The sequence below is a fragment of the Daldinia childiae genome (genome assembly GCF_008694065.1).
Source record: "Daldinia childiae strain JS-1345 chromosome Unknown Scaffold3, whole genome shotgun sequence".
Classification (NCBI taxonomy): Eukaryota; Fungi; Ascomycota; class Sordariomycetes; order Xylariales; family Hypoxylaceae; genus Daldinia; species Daldinia childiae.
The window spans coordinates 1,756,213-1,776,438 of NW_022984644.1; the positions used below are offsets into that span (position 1 = coordinate 1,756,213).

The 20,226-nt window shown below is 37.5% G+C and overlaps 7 protein-coding genes across 7 annotated transcripts; 3 read left to right on the forward strand and 4 right to left on the reverse strand.

Annotated features, from left to right (window-relative positions):
- Positions 1–1,117: 1,117 nt before the first annotated feature.
- GL218_03203 (Histone H2A) lies at positions 1,118–1,695 on the forward strand (the record flags this gene model as incomplete). Its single annotated transcript, XM_033579753.1, has 3 exons — positions 1,118–1,173; positions 1,289–1,581; positions 1,634–1,695. The coding sequence occupies 3 exons, from the start codon at positions 1,118–1,120 to the stop codon at positions 1,693–1,695; spliced, it is 411 nt and encodes a 136-aa protein (XP_033436560.1).
- A 436-nt stretch (positions 1,696–2,131) lies between these two features.
- Positions 2,132–2,678, reverse strand: GL218_03204 (NADH dehydrogenase [ubiquinone] 1 beta subcomplex subunit 9; the record flags this gene model as incomplete). The annotated part of the gene is made up of 5 exons (XM_033579754.1): positions 2,132–2,154; positions 2,217–2,258; positions 2,322–2,400; positions 2,460–2,592; positions 2,656–2,678. 5 exons carry the CDS (start codon positions 2,676–2,678, stop codon positions 2,132–2,134), a joined length of 300 nt encoding a protein of 99 aa, XP_033436559.1.
- Positions 2,679–3,653: 975 nt separating this feature from the next.
- On the forward strand, positions 3,654–5,038 carry GL218_03205 (putative dihydrolipoyllysine-residue succinyltransferase component of 2-oxoglutarate dehydrogenase complex, mitochondrial; the record flags this gene model as incomplete). Its single annotated transcript, XM_033579755.1, has 2 exons — positions 3,654–3,896; positions 3,965–5,038. The coding sequence occupies 2 exons, from the start codon at positions 3,654–3,656 to the stop codon at positions 5,036–5,038; spliced, it is 1,317 nt and encodes a 438-aa protein (XP_033436558.1).
- Positions 5,039–7,277: 2,239 nt separating this feature from the next.
- On the reverse strand, positions 7,278–8,949 carry GL218_03206 (Adenylosuccinate synthetase; the record flags this gene model as incomplete). The annotated part of the gene is made up of 5 exons (XM_033579756.1): positions 7,278–7,331; positions 7,422–7,733; positions 7,834–7,948; positions 8,027–8,721; positions 8,842–8,949. The coding sequence occupies 5 exons, from the start codon at positions 8,947–8,949 to the stop codon at positions 7,278–7,280; spliced, it is 1,284 nt and encodes a 427-aa protein (XP_033436557.1).
- Positions 8,950–14,602: 5,653 nt separating this feature from the next.
- On the reverse strand, positions 14,603–15,215 carry GL218_03207 (uncharacterized protein; the record flags this gene model as incomplete). The annotated part of the gene is made up of 3 exons (XM_033579757.1): positions 14,603–14,803; positions 14,867–15,082; positions 15,159–15,215. The coding sequence occupies 3 exons, from the start codon at positions 15,213–15,215 to the stop codon at positions 14,603–14,605; spliced, it is 474 nt and encodes a 157-aa protein (XP_033436556.1).
- An 814-nt stretch (positions 15,216–16,029) lies between these two features.
- On the forward strand, positions 16,030–16,898 carry GL218_03208 (putative hydrolase C21C3.09c; the record flags this gene model as incomplete). Its single annotated transcript, XM_033579758.1, has 3 exons — positions 16,030–16,112; positions 16,189–16,400; positions 16,471–16,898. The coding sequence occupies 3 exons, from the start codon at positions 16,030–16,032 to the stop codon at positions 16,896–16,898; spliced, it is 723 nt and encodes a 240-aa protein (XP_033436564.1).
- Positions 16,899–17,179: 281 nt separating this feature from the next.
- Positions 17,180–19,198, reverse strand: GL218_03209 (Chitinase 1; the record flags this gene model as incomplete). Its single annotated transcript, XM_033579759.1, has 3 exons — positions 17,180–17,756; positions 17,838–18,395; positions 18,450–19,198. The coding sequence occupies 3 exons, from the start codon at positions 19,196–19,198 to the stop codon at positions 17,180–17,182; spliced, it is 1,884 nt and encodes a 627-aa protein (XP_033436563.1).
- Between the last annotated feature and the right edge of the window lie 1,028 nt (positions 19,199–20,226).

A 20,226-nucleotide genomic window follows, 5' to 3' on the forward strand; every position in this document is an offset into this window, starting at 1 on the left:
CAATCACGGAGCCTTATTTTACTATGGATCTTGAAGCTATAAATGAAGGAAAAATGCGTATATCAATACTATATACATGTAAATATGAAAGACCTACCTAGACTAAGTTACAACTTTCATATAATTTTTGATGAAAATAGAGTCAAATATCGGATAACATCACCAGAAAAGTTAGAAAAATGCGATACTCCTAACATATTATTTAAATTTCATACAGAAGCGACCAGGATCGAAATCAGCCAGCCCAAATACATAAAGGGACAATTGGGAAACAGAACAATATGTGACGGATTAGATCAAAACAACTTAAGATAGGTAGAAAGCAAAAACTAAAGGAGTTGGGAGTTCTATGGTAGTTGCCTTGGGCTGTCAAAGCGACCATAACAATAATAACAGAATTGATTTGAAAAACAAACAATAGGTTGAGACGACTAGGCAAAATAGATAACTTTACACCATGTCACTACCTAACTGAATTTTGATTTGCGAGGAGCAAGAAAAAAATAATTTTGAAAATGAACATGAAAATCAGATGAAATTAAGGGAAGGCATTCCTGGGGGGTAAGCATGCATTTTTACATTTGGATACAGTGGTCAGAGGTTGCAAGATCTAACATCGGCAGCATCATTTCGTAGCGCAGATTATGATTGGACAAAAGTCTAAATAACGATTTAATTCGGGAGGTACACGGGAAGATACCTGGCTGTACGCGTAAATATAAGTAGATAAAATTGATTTATTATTTTCGGGGCCTAAATAAGTTTAGCAAGGCCCGTGCTTTCCAGCGAATCTTCCTTGCATTATTTTTCTGCCGAACCCGCAGCTCCCCCGAAATTCAGCCCAATGCGGACTAGGCGCACAATCCACTAGGTTTTTTGGTGGTGATCAGTGAGTGATTCTGATTTCCAGGACGCGACCAACAATACTTAAGCAAGCTCTCCCCCCACCACCACTCAACTTCTTCCTCCCGTTTCCCATCTCTCTCCATATCAACCCATTTATCAACCACAACAACAAAGCATTCATCTTCGCCCTCGCACGCTTTTGGAAGCATCAGTCCTTCGCGATCTACATTTATCAACTTTCAACTTTTCAACCCCCAAACCATCAATCAAAATGACTGGAGGCGGCAAGTCCGGCGGCAAGGCCAGCGGTTCCAAGAACGCGCAATCGTAAGTTTTTCCCACTCCCTTTTCAAGTGTGACGCGTCTTACTCGCATTTTTGATTCATCGAACGCGTCAATTACCAATATTTCTAAGCAATCTTTTCTAATATTTATCTCATAGACGATCTTCCAAGGCTGGTTTGGCTTTCCCTGTCGGTCGTGTCCACCGTCTTCTCCGCAAGGGTAACTACGCCCAGCGTGTCGGTGCCGGTGCCCCCGTCTACCTCGCTGCCGTCCTCGAGTACCTCGCTGCCGAGATTCTCGAGTTGGCTGGTAACGCTGCCCGTGACAACAAGAAGACCCGTATCATTCCCCGACATCTACAACTCGCCATCCGAAACGATGAGGAGTTGAACAAGCTTCTCGGCCACGTCACCATCGCCCAGGGTGGTGTTCTACCCAACATCCACCAGAGTATGTTTTCTCCACCCTTTAGTTTTCCGACGTTTTATCTAACTTTGTTTAGACCTACTCCCCAAGAAGACGGGCAAGCCTGGCAAGAATGCCAGTCAAAGCCAAGAATTGTAATTTGGCATCGTTTTCTGTTTTCTGATTGGTCGTTTGGGACGTTTCATGAACCACGGGGTCACGGCAGGGCACGGTTTTGCTTTCACGCGTTAGGGCTGTACATTACAGGCATAATCCATCGAGTAATGGACATGAATGAGAATATTTTCTGAACAATAATACCTGAGTCTTTAATGCATCGTAAATTTCAAACTCATCTTCATTTTTTACTTGCTCTGTGATATGATTCATTTCTATCTTTGCTTCTTAGATATACTGGGTTGTATATTTATTCAATGATCAGTCATATATCGTTTCCATTTTCGCAATGCTAGAAGTTTATGATGGTTTGTATACTCTTGCATTGGATATTTCTGGCATTTGTCTAAACTTTCCCGTATATTACGGATTCTATGTACAGATCGGCGTGATCCATCCTCTCCCAGTTATTTTGCCTTCAAAACCTAAGTCGCGGCGGAGCTATAAAGTAAATTAGCATAATTAAGACAGACCCCAATGGGATATATATATATAACACTTACGGTCAGTGTTGTGTACTGGCAAGTTCCTCTCGTATTTGGATCCTATTTGAACTGTTAGCATGCCGAATTCCATGTCTCGAGTTTTCCCTTCAATATGTGACATACCTCCAGGTGCCGTAGGTGGGCAATACGGATCAGGGTGCTTCCACGTCTCCAGCAGCTTCTCTGTTTCGCTAAGTAACGCCTATAGTATCGGTCAATTGGTATGTCCCATCTATGTAAGTATTGTAATATATGCCATACCCTTTGTTTCCTAGTGTCCGTGATGTTTCGGTTCGCTTCGAAGAGAGATCGAATATAGAGAGCTTGGCCACGCCATAGGCTTCGATGCACAGCCCAGTCGAGAGCCAGCTTTAATGAGCGGCGGTAAAGCGACCTTGGGCGTAATTTAGTTAGCGCATGCACATGCACAATATGAATAGTGTTCAATTGGCCTTACAGCGCAGCTTGTCGGTTCGACATCGTGAGGTCTTTTACTCGTCGTAGTGATAGTTGCGATGTGCGCGGCCCGGGTCATCCGCAAGCTGCTGCGGCCAGGATTTCCAGCTGCACCAAAGCTGCTTGTGCGATATATTCTCCAGGGAGGCGATGGGGTAGGAAGTTTCTACGCGCGGTTGGCGGGATGGTGTCGTGCCCGTGTCAAACCTGAAGTTGTTGGAAATCCCACGCAGTTAATTGGAACTTCCAAACAGGTCCCAAAGGTAGCCAAGGTCTCCACTTGGTCAACCAATCATCGGAGCCGGGATGACGTTTATCCCGCTACTCTTAGTAAAGGTTTTAGGTTAAGCAGTTCCACTTCCAATACATAGGTACATACATTAGGTAGGCTTATACATGTATGTATTATGAGTACCCAGATTACGCCACAGTACATACATGTTACCTTCTCTACCTCTTCTTTTCCTTCCAGCAGGGGTGTGGGAAAGAAACGGGTACATAACCTCGGCATATGTTTGTATGACCAGGTAGGTACCAAGCTAGTTGCTTGCTTAGCACCTGTGTTAGATGGTCACAAGAATAGCAGTGCGATCAATCGGTGAGTACATTTCCGATGCGCAAATATAGGTGGACAAGGACAAGCGACCAGACAAGCCTAGTAATTGCTCCGTACAATTCCATGATTTAAGAAAGCCGCGACGGAAAAAACCACAAGCTCTGCCGGAAACATGGGAGCAGCGGATCGTATCTGAATTTTTTTTTGGATCTCTCTCCTAAATTCAAAACCAAGATAGCGATTAATAAAATAACACATACTTGATTTCTTGCCATTGCAGGCTTTTGGCAGCCAACCCGCCTTTTTTTTAGTACACGTACTCCTAACTCCCATTTACTGGAGTCCTTATTCTGATTCTTCTCTTCCTTACCGTCGCCGTATCTACCAGACATTTCCCGGATATACCCGCCCTCCTCCTACGTAATCTACATCCCCCCTTTAAGATGATGTCAAGACGGCTTCAAACTGCCGCGCGAGTTCTGCGCCGGCCCATGCAGCAGCAGCTCCTGCGAGGGACAATTCCCTTGCCGCTACTCATGACGCAAGTTCGCACCTATGCCCATACCATCGTCAAAGTCCCTCAGATGGCAGAATCTATTACCGAGGGTACCTTAAAACAATGGAACAAAAAAGTTGGCGACTATGTCGAGCAGGACGAAGAGATTGCTACCATTGAAACTGACAAGGTAACCGACAATCATGCTCTCAATTCGTATCTCATATAGTACCAGCATTCTAACATGCGCATCCACAGATCGATGTCGCCGTCAACGCCCCCGAGTCTGGAGTATTAAAAGAGCTGCTTGCCAATGAGGAAGATACTGTCACCGTCGACCAGGAGATTGCAAAGATCGAGGCTGGAGCAGCGCCTGAGGGTGGTGCAAAGTCTGAGGGTGCCGAGGAACCGCCGAAAAAGGAGGAGGCTTCCACCGAATCACGCCCGGCACCTTCAGAGGGAGAGAACAAGCCAGAGCCACCTAAGTCTGAGTCGAAACCTGAGTCTAAGCCGGAACAATCCAAGCCACAGCCGCCCGCCCCTGCACCCAAGAAGGAGTCTGCACCGAAACAGTCTCAGCCAGCCAAGGATAGTTCGGCTATTACTGGCCCCGTCCTAGGGAGCCGAGAGGAGCGACGTGTTAAGATGAACCGTATGCGCCTTCGCATTGCTGAGCGCCTAAAGCAATCGCAGAACACGGCTGCGTCGTTGACAACTTTCAACGAGGTTGACATGTCGTCATTAATGGAGTTCCGCAAGCTCTACAAGGACGAGGTGCTCAAGAAGACTGGTGTTAAGCTTGGTTTCATGAGCGCATTCTCGCGCGCGAGCGTTTTGGCCATGCGAGATATCCCTGCTGTAAACGCCTCTATCGAGGGGGAGAATGGTGGCGATACTATCGTATACCGGGACTACGTCGATATCAGCGTAGCTGTTGCCACCGAGAAGGGTCTGGTTACTCCTGTTGTCCGCAATGCCGAATCCATGGATATGGTTGGAATCGAGAAGGCTATCGCGGACATGGGCAGGAAGGCCCGAGATGGTAAACTTACGATTGAGGACATGGCTGGTGGTACTTTTACCATCAGCAACGGCGGTGTCTTTGGCTCTCTGATGGGCACCCCTATCATCAACCTACCGCAAAGCGCTGTATTAGGTCTCCATGCCATCAAGGAGAGGGCTGTTGCTGTGAATGGCAAGGTCGAGGTTCGACCCATGATGTACCTTGCCCTAACGTATGACCACCGTCTACTCGACGGCAGGGAAGCCGTTCAGTTCTTGGTCAAGGTCAAGGAGTACATCGAGGATCCCCGCAAGATGCTGTTGGGCTAATCTAATAGATGCACGAAGGGGTTCGTCAATTTATTACGGTAAATGGAATGGGTCACATCATCGGTAGAGTGTATAGTAGAGCGGTCATCCTGTCGGCATGCTTGCGGGAGTGTCTTCGAATAAATATCTTTGAATAAGCAATGTTGTAATTTACACGCGCTTTAGTTGTGTTTTTGTGTGTGAATCTTCCAAGGATCGTGTCAGTCAGTGTCAGTAAGGAGATAAGTGAATATGTAACCTAGTCATAAGAATCTTCGTTACTAAAAGATTTGTTAAACCTCCTGGTTTCGAATGCGCTTTTTCATTGATGAAATCCCATTCCTTTATTTGAAAATCGTCTGCTATATAAATAGGCAGATCAAAGATGTGTACGGCAGACATATTTCGAGATAACCACGATGTCATAGGCGTATTCGTTTGGTATCAATCGAATCAGGTATTTATTAAATTTCCCGGAGACAGCTAAACTCGATACCAGTGACGTTTCATTGTCTGGGTAATATTTAATATCCCAGGTTCTGGAATGTATTTCGTTTTACATGACTTTAAAACATTTAGGGTGTAACTACGTCTGTAGTTTATGGCTACTCAAGAGCCATCTCGCTTATGAAAACAAGCGAGATAAAATAATTAGCACATACATAATATACAGTAGAAATAGTCTCAGTAAGTAATATTCTAATATATGTGAAGACTCGACTTTTGGACTAGTGTTGCCACATTTGTGCTTTTTTATAACTCGTACTCATAACGGGGTTAGATATACCCGACATAAGAAGAGATATTGTCCCAAGGCACTTAGGCTAGATGCCAAATAGGGTTATAATCATAGTGCATTTTGTGTACCTAAAGGTTTATGGCTTAGACACAGCTCCTATGTTTATCGGTATCTACCTACCACGATATTCAACTCACGTATTCTCGCTCAGAAGCAAGCCGACTACGATACAAGCCATTGTATCTATACCGATAACAATATAAATATAGATAGTCTAACATATATATTTATATAGGACATGTTACGGTCTTGGATCCGTATTTACGTGTTGAGTTTTTAACGTTGATAAATTTACATTTATGGTGAATCATTTATCGATACTTGGGGAATAAAAATCACATAGTATATTCCAAGTCGACATCTTATTATGAGCGACTTATAGACACAACCTACATTTAAATAAAAACTACGTCCCATGTACGAAATGAATAATAGAACACTAGAGTGTTAGAGGTAACTTGTATGACCTACGGTGTAGCCTCGCAAGGCTGATAGGTAGGTCAACATTGATGTTTACTATTCTCTGGGAATTCGAACTAGTCCTCGCCTTCTTAAATACCTCCTTAAATATACCGATTACTCTTTCATATACTAACTAGCACAAGAACTGGAGTTGGTACGAGGTAATTGTTGTAACGAGTGTGCTAGCTAGTGACGTGCTGCCGTACGTATAATTATAACTTATAGGTGAAGTTTATATTCCGGATATGACAAGTTGACAATCATATTGTCAACTATAATAGAGCTTGGTCGGTGTTAGACTCGTAGTGGGTATCGTAGCTTAGTATAATTTATGCTATTTCGTAGTTTGGCCGGTTGCATAAGACCAATAAATCACAAGTAGTCATTTTCTCGTAGCATTATATAACTATAGCACACTCAAGGAATATCTTGGTTCAAAACTGTTCGCATACGAGGCTTACATCAAGAATTGCCTCCAGTAAAGCATATTTTACACCCATACCAAATATTCTACTTAAAACTACACAAATAAAGAGTGATAATTTGGGAGTACTGCTTTCTTATTCTCTACCAGGATTTATTGCTAATTTAACTTGATAATCGTATTAATATTGTAACTATAATGAAAGTATTTATTATTCCTAGAGAAAAGATCAAAAGATCAAAATATCACACCTTAGGAATATTTAAACAGGATGTAGCCTATGAGCTCGCCTGTAGTAACCTTCCCGTTATGTTTATGTCGATACAAAGCCTAATATCTTCGTATCACCTGAGATGAAATTAATCCGTTCGGATATGTTTTCATGCTATATGCGGCAATCACCTGTCGGTCGATATTACGCAGCATGCATGTGAATTCAACGTTGATATATTATTCTATGTATTTTGATCGGCTCCAGCATATTCCACCCATGGTGTTAGATATCTATGGTGATGAAAAACCGTCATGACGTATAGTTAAACCTCAGGGATAATGCAGATGCTTTGCTTTTATATTCAGGGCCGATAAATCATATCATCGCGGTCAGGGCCGGTGCCAATCCATTTGACCTATTTTCTTTTGTCAGCAACGTTTTCTCTGACCACGAAGCAAGGGGGGAAAGAGAGAGGATTTGTTGCACAATTACTGATAATGCTTACCTTAGTTTGAAGGAAGTTATCAATGTACTCAATGTAATCGCGTGCTTCTTTAGGAAGTGCAGACCATTCGCGTATTTTGGCAATGCTAGTATTCCATCCTGGTAGTTCATGATACACAACTTCGATATCATCCAGGATTGATAGGTCGGCTGGGAATGAAGGTAATTCCTCGCCAGTCGTCTTATTCTTGTACGCAATTGCAACCTTGATCTTGTCGAACGTGTCTAGAACATCGAGCTTACTCAACTGGAGAGAGTCATAGTCATTGACCGCACAAGAGTACTTCAAGACGACGAGATCCAGCCAGCCGCACTAATATTACAGTTAGTTATCACCAACCCGTAGAGAAGTATATATAATAGGAGTCATGAGAGTCCGCGCATGGTTTGAAACAATTACAAGAATTACCTACTCTTCGTTTCCGACCCGTGGATACGCCAATTTCACCACCTAATTGCTGAAGCTTTGAGCCAACCTCACCGAGGTCCTCGGTTGGGAAATTTCCGGAACCAACCCTGGTAGTGTAACTATTACCAATCAGCTATTCGATCCACTAGGTGTCCAGTAGAGGGTGGCCATAGAGCGCAGGATTTGTGATCACTTACGCCTTGACAACGCCAATGACTTCCTTGATGTTTCTCCGTTTAAGCGCAAGGCCAGATATGATACCGCCGAGGCACGTATTGGAACTGGTGACATAAGGGTAAGTACCATAGTCTAAATCCAGCATCAGAGCCTGGCTACCCTCGACGAATATATTGGCATTCTTTTCCTGGGCGTCCTTCATAAACGCCACAGCGTCGATGACGTAGCTAGCAAGCTTGACACGGTAATCCTTAAAGCGGTTGATCTCCTCCTCAACATCGTATTTCAGTAGATCCCCGTAGCGCTTCTTGTATCCGACAGCTAGTTGTCGTAGTTTACGTTCGAACAGCTCCACGTTGTACATCTCGGCAATGCGTATACCGCTCCGAGCTGCTTTGGAGCTATAACACGGACCAATTCCTCGCTTCGTAGTACCGACTGCATTGGAACCCAGTTCGATTTCTTCAAGCCCGTCAACGGCGGCATGTAAATCGAAATTGATGTGACATCTGTCCGAGACAAAAAGGCGTTGACTAGCATCTTTTATCCCCTTTGCCTCGACGTCGGCGAGTTCCTTAAAGAAAGACGGAACGTGGAAGACAACGGCAGATCCAATCAGGTTGATACACTTAGGGGAAACGAGACCGGACGGGAGTAGGTGAAAGTCATAGGATACCCCATTAGCCTTGATAGAGTGCCCTGCGTTGTGTCCGCCCTGGTGTATATGTATTAGCTAAATAAATGAACGAGGGAGCAAAGACTAGGACATAGCCGGCGCAAGATGCTCCCTACTTGTCACGCACTCTAGAGCGCTGAGACAGATGGACCAACTTACAGCGGCACGGGCACATATTTGAGCCTCAGCGCAAAGAATATCCGTCAGCTTACCCTTGCCCTCGTCGCCCCATTGGCTTCCAAGGCATATTGTGACGGAGGAGGACATGTTGACCTAAAAGAAATTCGAGGGGAGGAAGACTCGGGAAGACCTGTCTAAGAAGGATGTAGGGGGGTGGAAGGGGAAGCGGAGGTAGAGACCGGAGGTGCTACCGTATAATCGCGTCGAACTCTAAACTTTGAAAAGCAATTGGTGGCCGGAAAAGTCCGGCATCGGGAACAATGGGGAAGCGCGATTTACTATAAGTTGTTCAGGGAAGAAAATCTATTTATATGGCGTGGTGTAGCGCTAGGCTACCTAAAGCCGATAATGCAATGCCCCACCGAATGCCCAAATTTACGAAATAATTCTAACTATACAGTAAAATTCTCCTAAAAACATAGCAAAATCAATTTCACGTAAGATAAGCCGATATAATACCACCTACCCAATTTATATTAAAATTAATATTATTTTTTAATAAATCTATAATTTTACGTAATTATAAATTATACGTATTTATTTTAAAATTATTGTAATTTTTTAAAATAATAATAATAATAAATAAATAAATAAATAAAATATGTTATTTATTTAATTAACGTTAATAACCCCTTTAAAATTTACTATAACTACTTTATTAATTAAAACCCTATTTTGTTGTATAAGGCTTTAAATTAATATTATCGATTTAATTTTTCCAATTTTAAATTGTTTAAATTTTTTAATTAAGTTTTTAAATCTTACCTATAAAAAAACTTTAAAAAAAACTTTAAAAAAAAAAATACCGCTATTTTAATATGATTTATAAACTTTATTTACGTTATATAAAATAGCTAATAAAATCTTTTATAATATTGCTAATTAATAAAGATTTAACGTATTTATCGTTAAAATTTTAAAAATAAAATTTAAAAAAAATAAATTTAATAAAAATTATTATATTTATTATTATTAATATTTATGCAATTGTTTAAAATAGTTAAGTAATTATATTAATTGTAATTATTAATAAACCTTACGTAAATACGATTGCTTTTATAAAGCTATAATATTGTATAATAAAAAGTGTAATATTTAATTTATTATTATTAAAAATAATATTTATAATTATAAATTAAATTTTAATTTAATTAATATTAAATATTAATAATTTTTATAAAATAAATATAATTTTAATATTATTATTTTATAGTTATTAAAAATAAATTCTTTAATTATAAATAATATTATTTATTATTTATTAGGTAATAATTTTAAATTTAATAATTTAAAATTTTATATAAAAATTGGGTTTAAAATTAATTTTAATAATTTTTTTAATTTAAATATTAATAGTAATAAATTATTTATAGTAATTTATAATAAAAATATTATTATTATATTTTATAATATTTTAAATATTAAATAATAATTTTAAAAATAAATATAAAGAAAATTTATAAATATTTAATTATTAATAAAAAAGTTATAATAATATAAAAAAATTTATAATATTAATTATAAAATTAATATAAATTTAATAATTAAAAAGGTAATTTATTTATTTTAGATTTTTAAATAATATATTAATATATAATAATATAATCTTAAAATTTTATTATTTAATAATATATATAAAATAATATTAATAATTTTATTTAATAATTTTATTTTATATTTTATATTAATTTATATATAATATAAATTAATTAATTTAATATATTATTATTAAATATTATTAATATTACTTTATTATATATTAATTTTTACATTATTTTTAATTTTACTTTAAATAAAACTAAAATTAATTTTATATAATAATTAAAATATTTAAATAAATTATAAATATAATATAAAATTTAAAAATTTATTATAATATTAAATAATTTTTTAAAAATATTTAAAAAAATTATTAATTTAATATTTATATTATTATTATAATAATTATATATATAATATATTATAAAAAATATTATTTACTATATTATTAAAAAATAAATTAAATTAATAATAATAATAAATAATTTATTATTTAAAATGACTATTGCTATTGGTACACCCTCATTTTGCTATCAAAGGCTTATTGGTACACCCTGTACAACAGGTACATCCCCACCAATTTTTTCAATTAAATCAACTATACCACATATCAACCTTTCAACCCTCATAACTTATTCAATCCCCCAAGTCAACATATATAATTTATATCAATATTTTCGCCTCAATTAGAGCTTTCTAATGATATAAGTCTCTATTGGATGCATGCGTTGTTTCAAAAGTTATTCGAATATACGTGTGTATTTGATTGAATATTCAATTGAATATAAATGCGACCGCAAAAGAGCCTCCCGCAGAGCCTCATCCAAATCCTCATCTAGAGTCTTATCGAATATATCAACCCCCATAACTTATTCAATTCGACGATTCAACTTATATAATTTATACCGTTAGTTTCGCCTCAATTAGAGCCTTCTAATGATATAAATAACAACTGGGTGCAGGCTTTCAACATGAAGTTATTCGAATATGTGTGATGGTGGCTCTTGGGGGGGACCACGTGATATCCTTTGCGGTCGCATCTGTATTAAATTGAATATATATTCGAATAACTTTTGAAATAGCGTATGCATCCCTTCGAGACCTATATCATTGAAAAGATCTAATTGAGGCGACAATAACGATATAAATTATTTAAATCTCATTACGGGATTGAATGAGTTATGATGGTTGATATATTATTATGATGGTTGATATATTAGGAGTTGAAAATGGGTGGGATGTATTTGAATGTATTAGGTGTACCAATAAGCTCCGATAGCAAAACGAGGGTGTACCAATAGCAATAGTCTTTAAAATTAATAAAAAATATATTATTAATAATAAAATAACCTTAAATAATAATTAATTTAATTTAAACCTTTTTTTATATAAAAAATTTATTAATAATAAAAATAATAAAAATAATAAAAGTAATAAAAATCTTGAAAAAATTAAAAATAAATTAAAAATTAATAAAAATATTATTAATATTAAGGTTAAAACTTTTTTTTTATAACTTTAAAAAAAAACTTTTAATATAAAAAAATAATTTAATATTTAAAAAAAATTTATAAAAATTTAAAAAATTATTATTTATATAAATATAAAAATAATATTTTAAATTATATAAATTTTATTAAAAAAAAAATTTTAATATTAAATATATAAATAATATTTTCTTTTTTAAAAATAAATTAAATTAATTTAAGGTTTAAAAATTATTAAATATAATTTACCAATATTTATTTTTACTATTTTAATTATTATTTTAATTTAAATATAATAAAATATTATAATATAATTATTTTAAATAAAAATATATATAATTATAACATTTTTAATTTTTAATATTAAAAAATTTTATAATATTTTAAATAAAATTAATTAATTATAAAATTTATATATTAAAATAAAATTTTTTANTTTTTTTAATTATTTTATAAATTTTATATTTTTTTTTTAAAATATTTATATTTTTAAAGTTTTTTTTATTAATTAATTTTTTATATAATACTTATTAATTATTTAATTTAATATTATTTTCCTTAATATAATTAATATTATAAATTTATTATATCTTAAATATATAATTATAAAATTATAATAATTAATTAATTTAAAATAATATATAAATATTTAAAATATTATATTAAATATTATTACTATAATTTTAATATATTATATAATTTAATATATAAAATTTATATTAATTATAAAATTATATATAAATTAAGGTTTTAAATAATTAAATTTTAAAATTTTTTTAAATATTATTAAATAAAAATATTTTATAATATATTATATTATATATTTTTTAAAACCTTAAAATAAATATAATAATAATATAAATTAATATATTAAAATTATTTAATTTAACATTATAATAATATTATTTAATTAATTTATAAAAATTTATTTATAAAATAATAAAATTTATTTTATAAATATATTTTTTTTAACTTATTATATATTAAAAAAAATAAATTAAATTTAATTAAACTATAAATTTTTAAAATAATTAATATTAAAAAATATTAATAATTTTATTTTAATAGTAAATTAAATTTAATTAAAAATAAAATAAAAGATTTAAAAATTTAAAATTTTAAAATATTTTAAGATTATAAACGTTAAAAAATATATTTTAAAAAGTTACCTTTTAAAATATTATAATAAAATTTAAATAAAATTGTTTTTATTAATTTTAAAAAATATAAATTTAATATAATTTTAAAATTTTAAAATTAAATTTTAAAATAAATTAATTATAATAACTATTAAATATTATTATATAATAAAATTTTAATTTTAAATATAAAACTTATTTAATATTAATAAAAATATAAAATAAAAATTAATTAATAAAAAACTATTATTATTAATTTAATTACGTTAATTTAAAATTAATAAAATTAATTAAATATAATAAATTAATAAATAATAATCTTAATAATATAATTATTTTAATAATAATAATATATATAATAATATATAATACTTTTATTACTAACTTTAATATTAATAAAATCTAATATTATACTTAATTTCCATAAATTATAAAGTTTATAAGACTATTAATAATAATTTTCGGGACTTTTTTAATAATTTTAATAACCTATAATTCAATAGCAATAAATATTTATTATACTTTTTTAATAATTTATAAGGTAATAAAATTAATAATTAAATTAATATAATTAATTAAATTAATAACTTTAGCTTTTATATTATTATCTTAATTAAATATATAAACCTATATTAAATTCAATTATAAATAAATTAATTTTTATTTATTTATTTATTTTATTTTATTTTATTTTATTTTATTTTATTTTATTTATTTATTTAAATTTAATTAAATATAATTATATAAAATTATAAATTTATTAAAAAATAATATTAATTCTAATATAAATTAGGTAGGTAATATTATATCAACTTATCTTATATAAAATTGATTTTGCTATATTTTTAGGAAAATTTTACTGTATGGTTAGAGTTACTCTAATTAAAATAGCAGGACCTGAGAAGCGAGAATCAAGATGGCCCGGTATAAGTTGTACTACTATATGTAATCTAGTAGTGTATCAAAGCTGTAACCCACCAGCCCCAAAAATAGCCAAGTCTTCGCTCCTATGACGCAGATGAACGACTTGTCATGATCAACCAAGATCATCCTAACACATCATCATCATTTCCAAAGGACAGGCATTGATTTTCATGCTATACAGTTAATCTTACTGACCGCTTAATGAGAAGGCTTACCTTAATTGAAGTCACCCTTATTCTAAGGAATAGGTATACTCTCTTAAGTCCGATACCATTAGGGTCATCGGTAAGCACGTAAAATAAAACAAGGCGGCATCGTGATAGATATAGAGAAACGCTGTATAGCGATAGATAATATATTCCGTGCCATTTTACCGTTATTAGCATTAAACCCCATCAATCAAAATCCACCCATAACCGTAGTCATATTCCGAATCATAGTAGCCGGTCCAGTAGCAAATCGTTAATGCACACAACTCTGTAGTGTTTAGCCAGTTCATACGCCGTTTTATCCCAGGAGCACCCTCGCTCGTTTGTGTTTTCTTGTCCGCTTCCCATCATCCGCTCGATCCTTTATAACGCCAATGATTGATGATCATAATGCAATTGGTCATTAGAAATTTTGGGGGTATTCAGTCGAGCTGTGTCGTGTTCACTTTGGGTAGCTTAGCCGGTTGATTTCTTTTCGCTCGTGCTTGTGGTCAGCAGCCACCTGAGTATGCTGTTTCGCGGCGAGGGCATTGATCTTCTCGCGCGCCTTGATTAAGCCGCTGTTATCTTGCTCCCTCAATTTGGCGCGGATTTCGTATAAAGAAAGCAATGTAGAAGCTCTATCAATATCTGCGTCCGGTCGCTATATAATTAATCAGCATTTGTGCTACCGCGACAAACAAAGGGCACCTTTGGAAAAACACACCTCTCCTCCAAGAGGACTGCCAGGCATAGATGGCGATGCCGAGTTTGTTCTCGTCAATGGTGGTGTGAGCATACGACGGCCAAACTTGTCCGTCATGCGACTAGCTGGGGATGACACCCTGCCTTCGGGGACGCTTCTTGGCTGTTGCTGTAGGTGTTCCTTACGGTCGAGCGTTCGGTTGACGCTTACCAAGTTTTTCGCGGCGGGTTGATCTTGCTATAGGGTAGTTTAGGTTAGTGAGGGGTATTCTTGTCAAGATGTGGCTAGGGAAAATGCGACGAGAAACACATACAGCAGCTTGGAGATCATTGAGATCTGCTAGCATCTGTGCCAGCTGAAGAGCTTCCATATTGTCGCGTATAATAAAGATCTTTCAAAATTGATAATATTTTCTTAGATGACGTTTAAATTGAGATTCGAATCCGGGGAAAGATGAGCTTGCGACTTCGTGGAACTTAGATTACGCGGACAAAGTTATAAATGGCAGGCATGAAAAGGAGATTGGTCTTGTGATGATATCAAGGTGGGTTAAGGGACTTTTTGCAGGGGACATGGAGAAGGTGAGAGAATAAATTATTTACATGTAGGCAGTATAGTTATTGTGGGGTATACTTTCCCCAGGTCTGGACCCGGCCAGTCCGACATCCAGAAGTCTTACAGCGACTCCCCCCACGCTGTAAAAGTCCACCCCAGTGAATATCGTAAAATACCAGGTAAATAAGATGTGCAAAGTACGAAGTACATTAGGTGTTTACCGCCAAGATAAATGGATCCGTACCGAGAGAAAGGTAGCTTTTTCTAGTGGGGCCTATATGTACTAAGGGTACCTAATGTATGGTACTGTAAAAAGTACCTTAGGTACCTACTCACAAGTTGCATTTCATTCCAGGGCTTTAATTAATCCCGCTAACAGCGACACGAAGATTATCAGAGCCGAAGATCGGTAACATTTGGAGGAGTTTGGACCCCGAAGGATCAACACCATTATCGACTCCGCATACGGTTGCCGAACAAGCTTTGACGTGATATAAGGCTCACACCTTCGGATCACTTGTATCTAGTACAGCCGGAACGTTCCCCCGTCTTTTCACATTAGTATATGTAAGTCAAGCCCGCAGGATCTGAAATCCTAAACGTGCATTGCTGATTACCTATCAAAGACAATGAATGTTTTCCGTCGCGGCATGGCGTCGGTGGCTTCTTTAAAACAAGCCGGTAAGGTCGTCTGCATCGGACGAAATTATGCGTGAGTGCGCCCACTATGTAATCATCCCGCAGTACGGGGGGTGAGGCGTCGTGTTAACATTATTACATATGCGCAGAGACCATATCGCCGAGTTGAATTCCGCCAGACCGAAGCAGCCTTTCTTCTTTCTGAAGCCTACTTCCTCGGTTCTGTTACCCGGAGCTGGTCCCGTTATCCGGCCTAAGGGTGTTGACCTTCACTATGAGGTTGAGTTGGCCTTGATCCTGGGCAAGCAAGTGAGAGATCTTGCAGCAGATGATGAGAAGGGCGCTTTTGACGCTATTGAGCGTAAGACTTTTTTACAATCTCATGATTTATGGATTATGGATTATTAAATGAAACTAACCAACTATCGAAGACTATGCTCTAAGTATCGACATGACAGCAAGAAACATTCAAAATGAAGCCAAGAAAAAGGGCTTACCTTGGTCAATCGCCAAGGGCTTCGACACCTTTTTACCGATCAGCAATCTCATTTCCAAATCGGCAATTCCTAACCCTCACTCCATAGATATCTACCTTACTGTCAACGACAATGTCCGACAATCGGACAATACCGAGCTCATGCTTTTCCAGATCCCAAGGCTATTGAGTGACATCTCCAAGGTTATGACTCTTGAGAAGGGCGATATCATCCTCACCGGCACACCGAAAGGTGTTGGACCAGTCGTACCCGGTGATGTTATGCGGGCCGGTATTAAAGTCGATGGCAAGGAGCTCGAGGAGAGCAAGATTGAGGTCAAGGTTGAGGAATCAACTGGCGCATATGAATTTGCTGAGACATGACGTGTTCCTCAACATGAACTATTGGAATCTAGCGAGGTGATCTTCAACATTATCTCCCAGACCGCTCCAATCTGTACATATTGATGCCCAGTATATTCAAATCATGTCTATCAAGACAATATATACCACAATTTAAAAAGACCCCTTTTCAAGGCCAATGCATAAGCGTTGCATAAACTCCAAACGCACCAATCCAATTTTGCTTATTCCAAGTCCCTATACAAAAGAGAAGAGAGGAATTAAATCAAATGCAATTACGAGACATAGCCAATCTACCTACTCTACTCTCCAGGCATACCCCATCGTATATTCCGATACTGACTCGTCGGGTAGTGGAGGTTATTCGGCGTCTCGTCAAGCCAATCCAAATGCTTCGACATCGTATTAACCAGTCCCCGCGCGCCGCCCCTATCACCGCTAGCCTCCCAAAAGAAGGCGCCTCCAAGGCGGCGCCACTTCAGGTACTGCGCCTTGTATGTCGTGCTCCGGACATCGTCGTACGAAATCAGTTCCCTGGCGGCGGCGTCGTAGCTGTACGTCGCCTTCGCCACGTCGTCATATACGACCTTGGCCCCGGGCTTCGGCAGGTCCTTGAAGTAGTAGACCCCCGGCTGCGGGCCGCCCTGGCCCACGCTCGTGTAGTTCTGGCCTAGCCCGGACGTGCCCTCGAAGGCGCGCCCGTAGAGGGGTAGGCCGAGCAGGATCTTCTGCGGGTGGATGCCTTGGCTTTCGTAATGCTGCACGGCGGCGTCGGTGCTAAGCCGTTTCGACTCGGCGCTGCTTTCGTAGGAGAATACGTTCGCTTGGTGCCCGCTGACGGTGTCCCAGCTTCCGGAGTAGTCGTAGGCCATTAGATGCCTATTGTTGTTAGTATTATACCATTATATAGTTATAATAAGATTGGGAGTTAAGTAGAAAAGGGGGCAGTATAGGATTTACCAGGAGTCTACGTATCTATTCATTGCAAACAAGTCCAGTTTTTCGTAGTTTTGCGGACTAGCGGAACTTGCCACGCTGATGGTGAATCGGTACCGTATACCGTGAAGGAGCGCGTATCTATCGAATGCCTGTCTACAAGCCTGAAGTAGCTTGACGAGATTCTCCTTTTCGACATCGTTGGCGGGGTATTCCCAGTCAATATCAATACCATCGAAACCCCAATCCGTAACGAGCTTCACAGCAGAAGTAGCAAACTTGTACCTCGCAGCATCGGTTGCGGCCGCCGTCACGAATTTAGGTGAGAAGTTCCACCCGCCTATTGAAAGGAGTACCTTGAGGTTCCGGTTCCACTTCTTGTGGATGTATAGCTGCTTGACGGCACCATAAGCGTTCGCAGTACGATTCGAGAGTGAATCGTCTGGGTAGCGCTTCTGGAGATCTACGACGGGGTCTGAAGACTTCACTGTTCCGTCTGCGTCAATATCGGCGAAGGCATAGTAGATATGCGTCAGCTCAGAGACCGGTAGCTCTTGAGGATGGAAGCCCGAGTTAACGCCCCTGATATGACTGTTAGCTATAACTTTGGTTCAGTGTAGGGGTATGCTGCCTGACCAATTTGTGAAGTAGGCGCCATTCTTGAATCCTCTGAAAGGACCAGGCGGTAACGGCGGAAACCCGCCGGGAGGAGGGGTGGGCTTTGCTGTTGATGATGTGGTCGGGGGAGCGGTAGCGCTCGTAGTGGTGTTCTCAAACGGTGCTGTAGTTGACGAAAGTGAAGTCGAAGGGGCGGGGATGCCTGTGGTGGAATTTCCGAATGGAACTGAGGTCGACGATATTGTGGACGAAGTTGAAGGAATAGGGATATTTGTAGTAGTGTTTCCAAACGGAACCGAGGTTGATGATATTATGGTTGAGGGGACAGTAGCACTCGAGGTACCATTTCCGAATGGAGGAGCTGTAGTTGCTGTAGTTGGGGTAATAATAACATCTGTGGTGGTATTCCCAGGTAGAGCTATAGTTGATGAGGTCGAAGGGATAATAATACTTGTAGTGGTATTCCCGAACGGAGCTGAGGTTGACGAAAGTGTAGTTGAAGGGAGAGTAACGCTTGTTGTGGCATTTCCAACCGGAACATCCCAGCTACTTGTGATTCTTGAGCTTGAACTCGCCGTCGTAGTTGAATTAGTCCATGGCACCTTTGTACTACTAGTCACATTAGACGGGGCAGACGTATAGATGGTCTTAGTAGCGAAAACCGTCGTTGTCAAGAAAACAGGATCACAATCAGTCCGTTCTCCTATGCCAGATACGCAAGCCCAGAAGAGGCACTGGGCGAGCCCCCATGAAGAGATCTTCCGCATATCGACTAAGAGAGCTAACAAGAACGAGCGAACAGTCTCTTAGCAGCGTTGTAACTAGACTAACTATAGGAACCAAGACTCCAGCTCTTATATAAGAAGCCCAGGAAGTAACGCAAGTTTGTCACTCTTCACCATCTTGGGCGTTCATCGAGCCTAGACTCGATGTGAGCCTTTCCACCGAATTATATGGAGGCAAGCTGGTGCCATCTCAACTCATCGAACGCGTCACTTCTAATAAAAGTTTTACTTGTCCAATGGGACATCTTGGAGCCCAAGTTTCATGAGCAGGAATGCAGGACATTCTGCGGGATATCGATATGACCCAGGTCTTTAGCCTGAGTGTCTAAGTGGTCGTTTTCGGTCCGTGAGGAGGGAAAATTTAGAATAAAATCTCCTAAGCTATAGGACGTATAGTCCGTCTGGAGAGGCCGCGCAATTCTACTAAGATTTTATTGGATATTTCCTTGGAAAAGCACGCTTGACAAGATGGGGCCTGCACTGGGATGGTCCGGGAAAAGAGACGGACAGGGGGTATTGCTGTCGGTAAAAGGTGGGTTAATATCGAGCGATGATACTGTTGGTTCCCGTTGGATTGCAACACTCGATCTGATGCAGGCACATGCCTTACCGGCGTAGACCACGTCCATGGCCCGCCGTTATTGTACGAGCATGTGGTAGAAAGTAGAATTTCTCAGGAGACTTCAGCTTAGATTCTAGATCGATGTACCTTTTCTTCTTCTCAATGCTACCGTAGCAAGATTGATCCCGTACCAAGGACGGGCCGATAGCTTAATAATAGAAAACCTGGTGTCAACGGTGAGTAATGAGAATATGTGCCAAGTCTATAAACACTATTAAGGAAACGTTGCGTGAATGCAGTAGGGTTGTAGGGTAGTAATAACCAGGTACGCACGCAATTGCGGGAAAGGCGTCTTACGATGGGTCACTTAGAAAGAGGAAAATGTAATGAGCTGATATTATGAAGCATCAAATAAATTGTACTTAATAGTGAAGGTGTGTAGATCTAA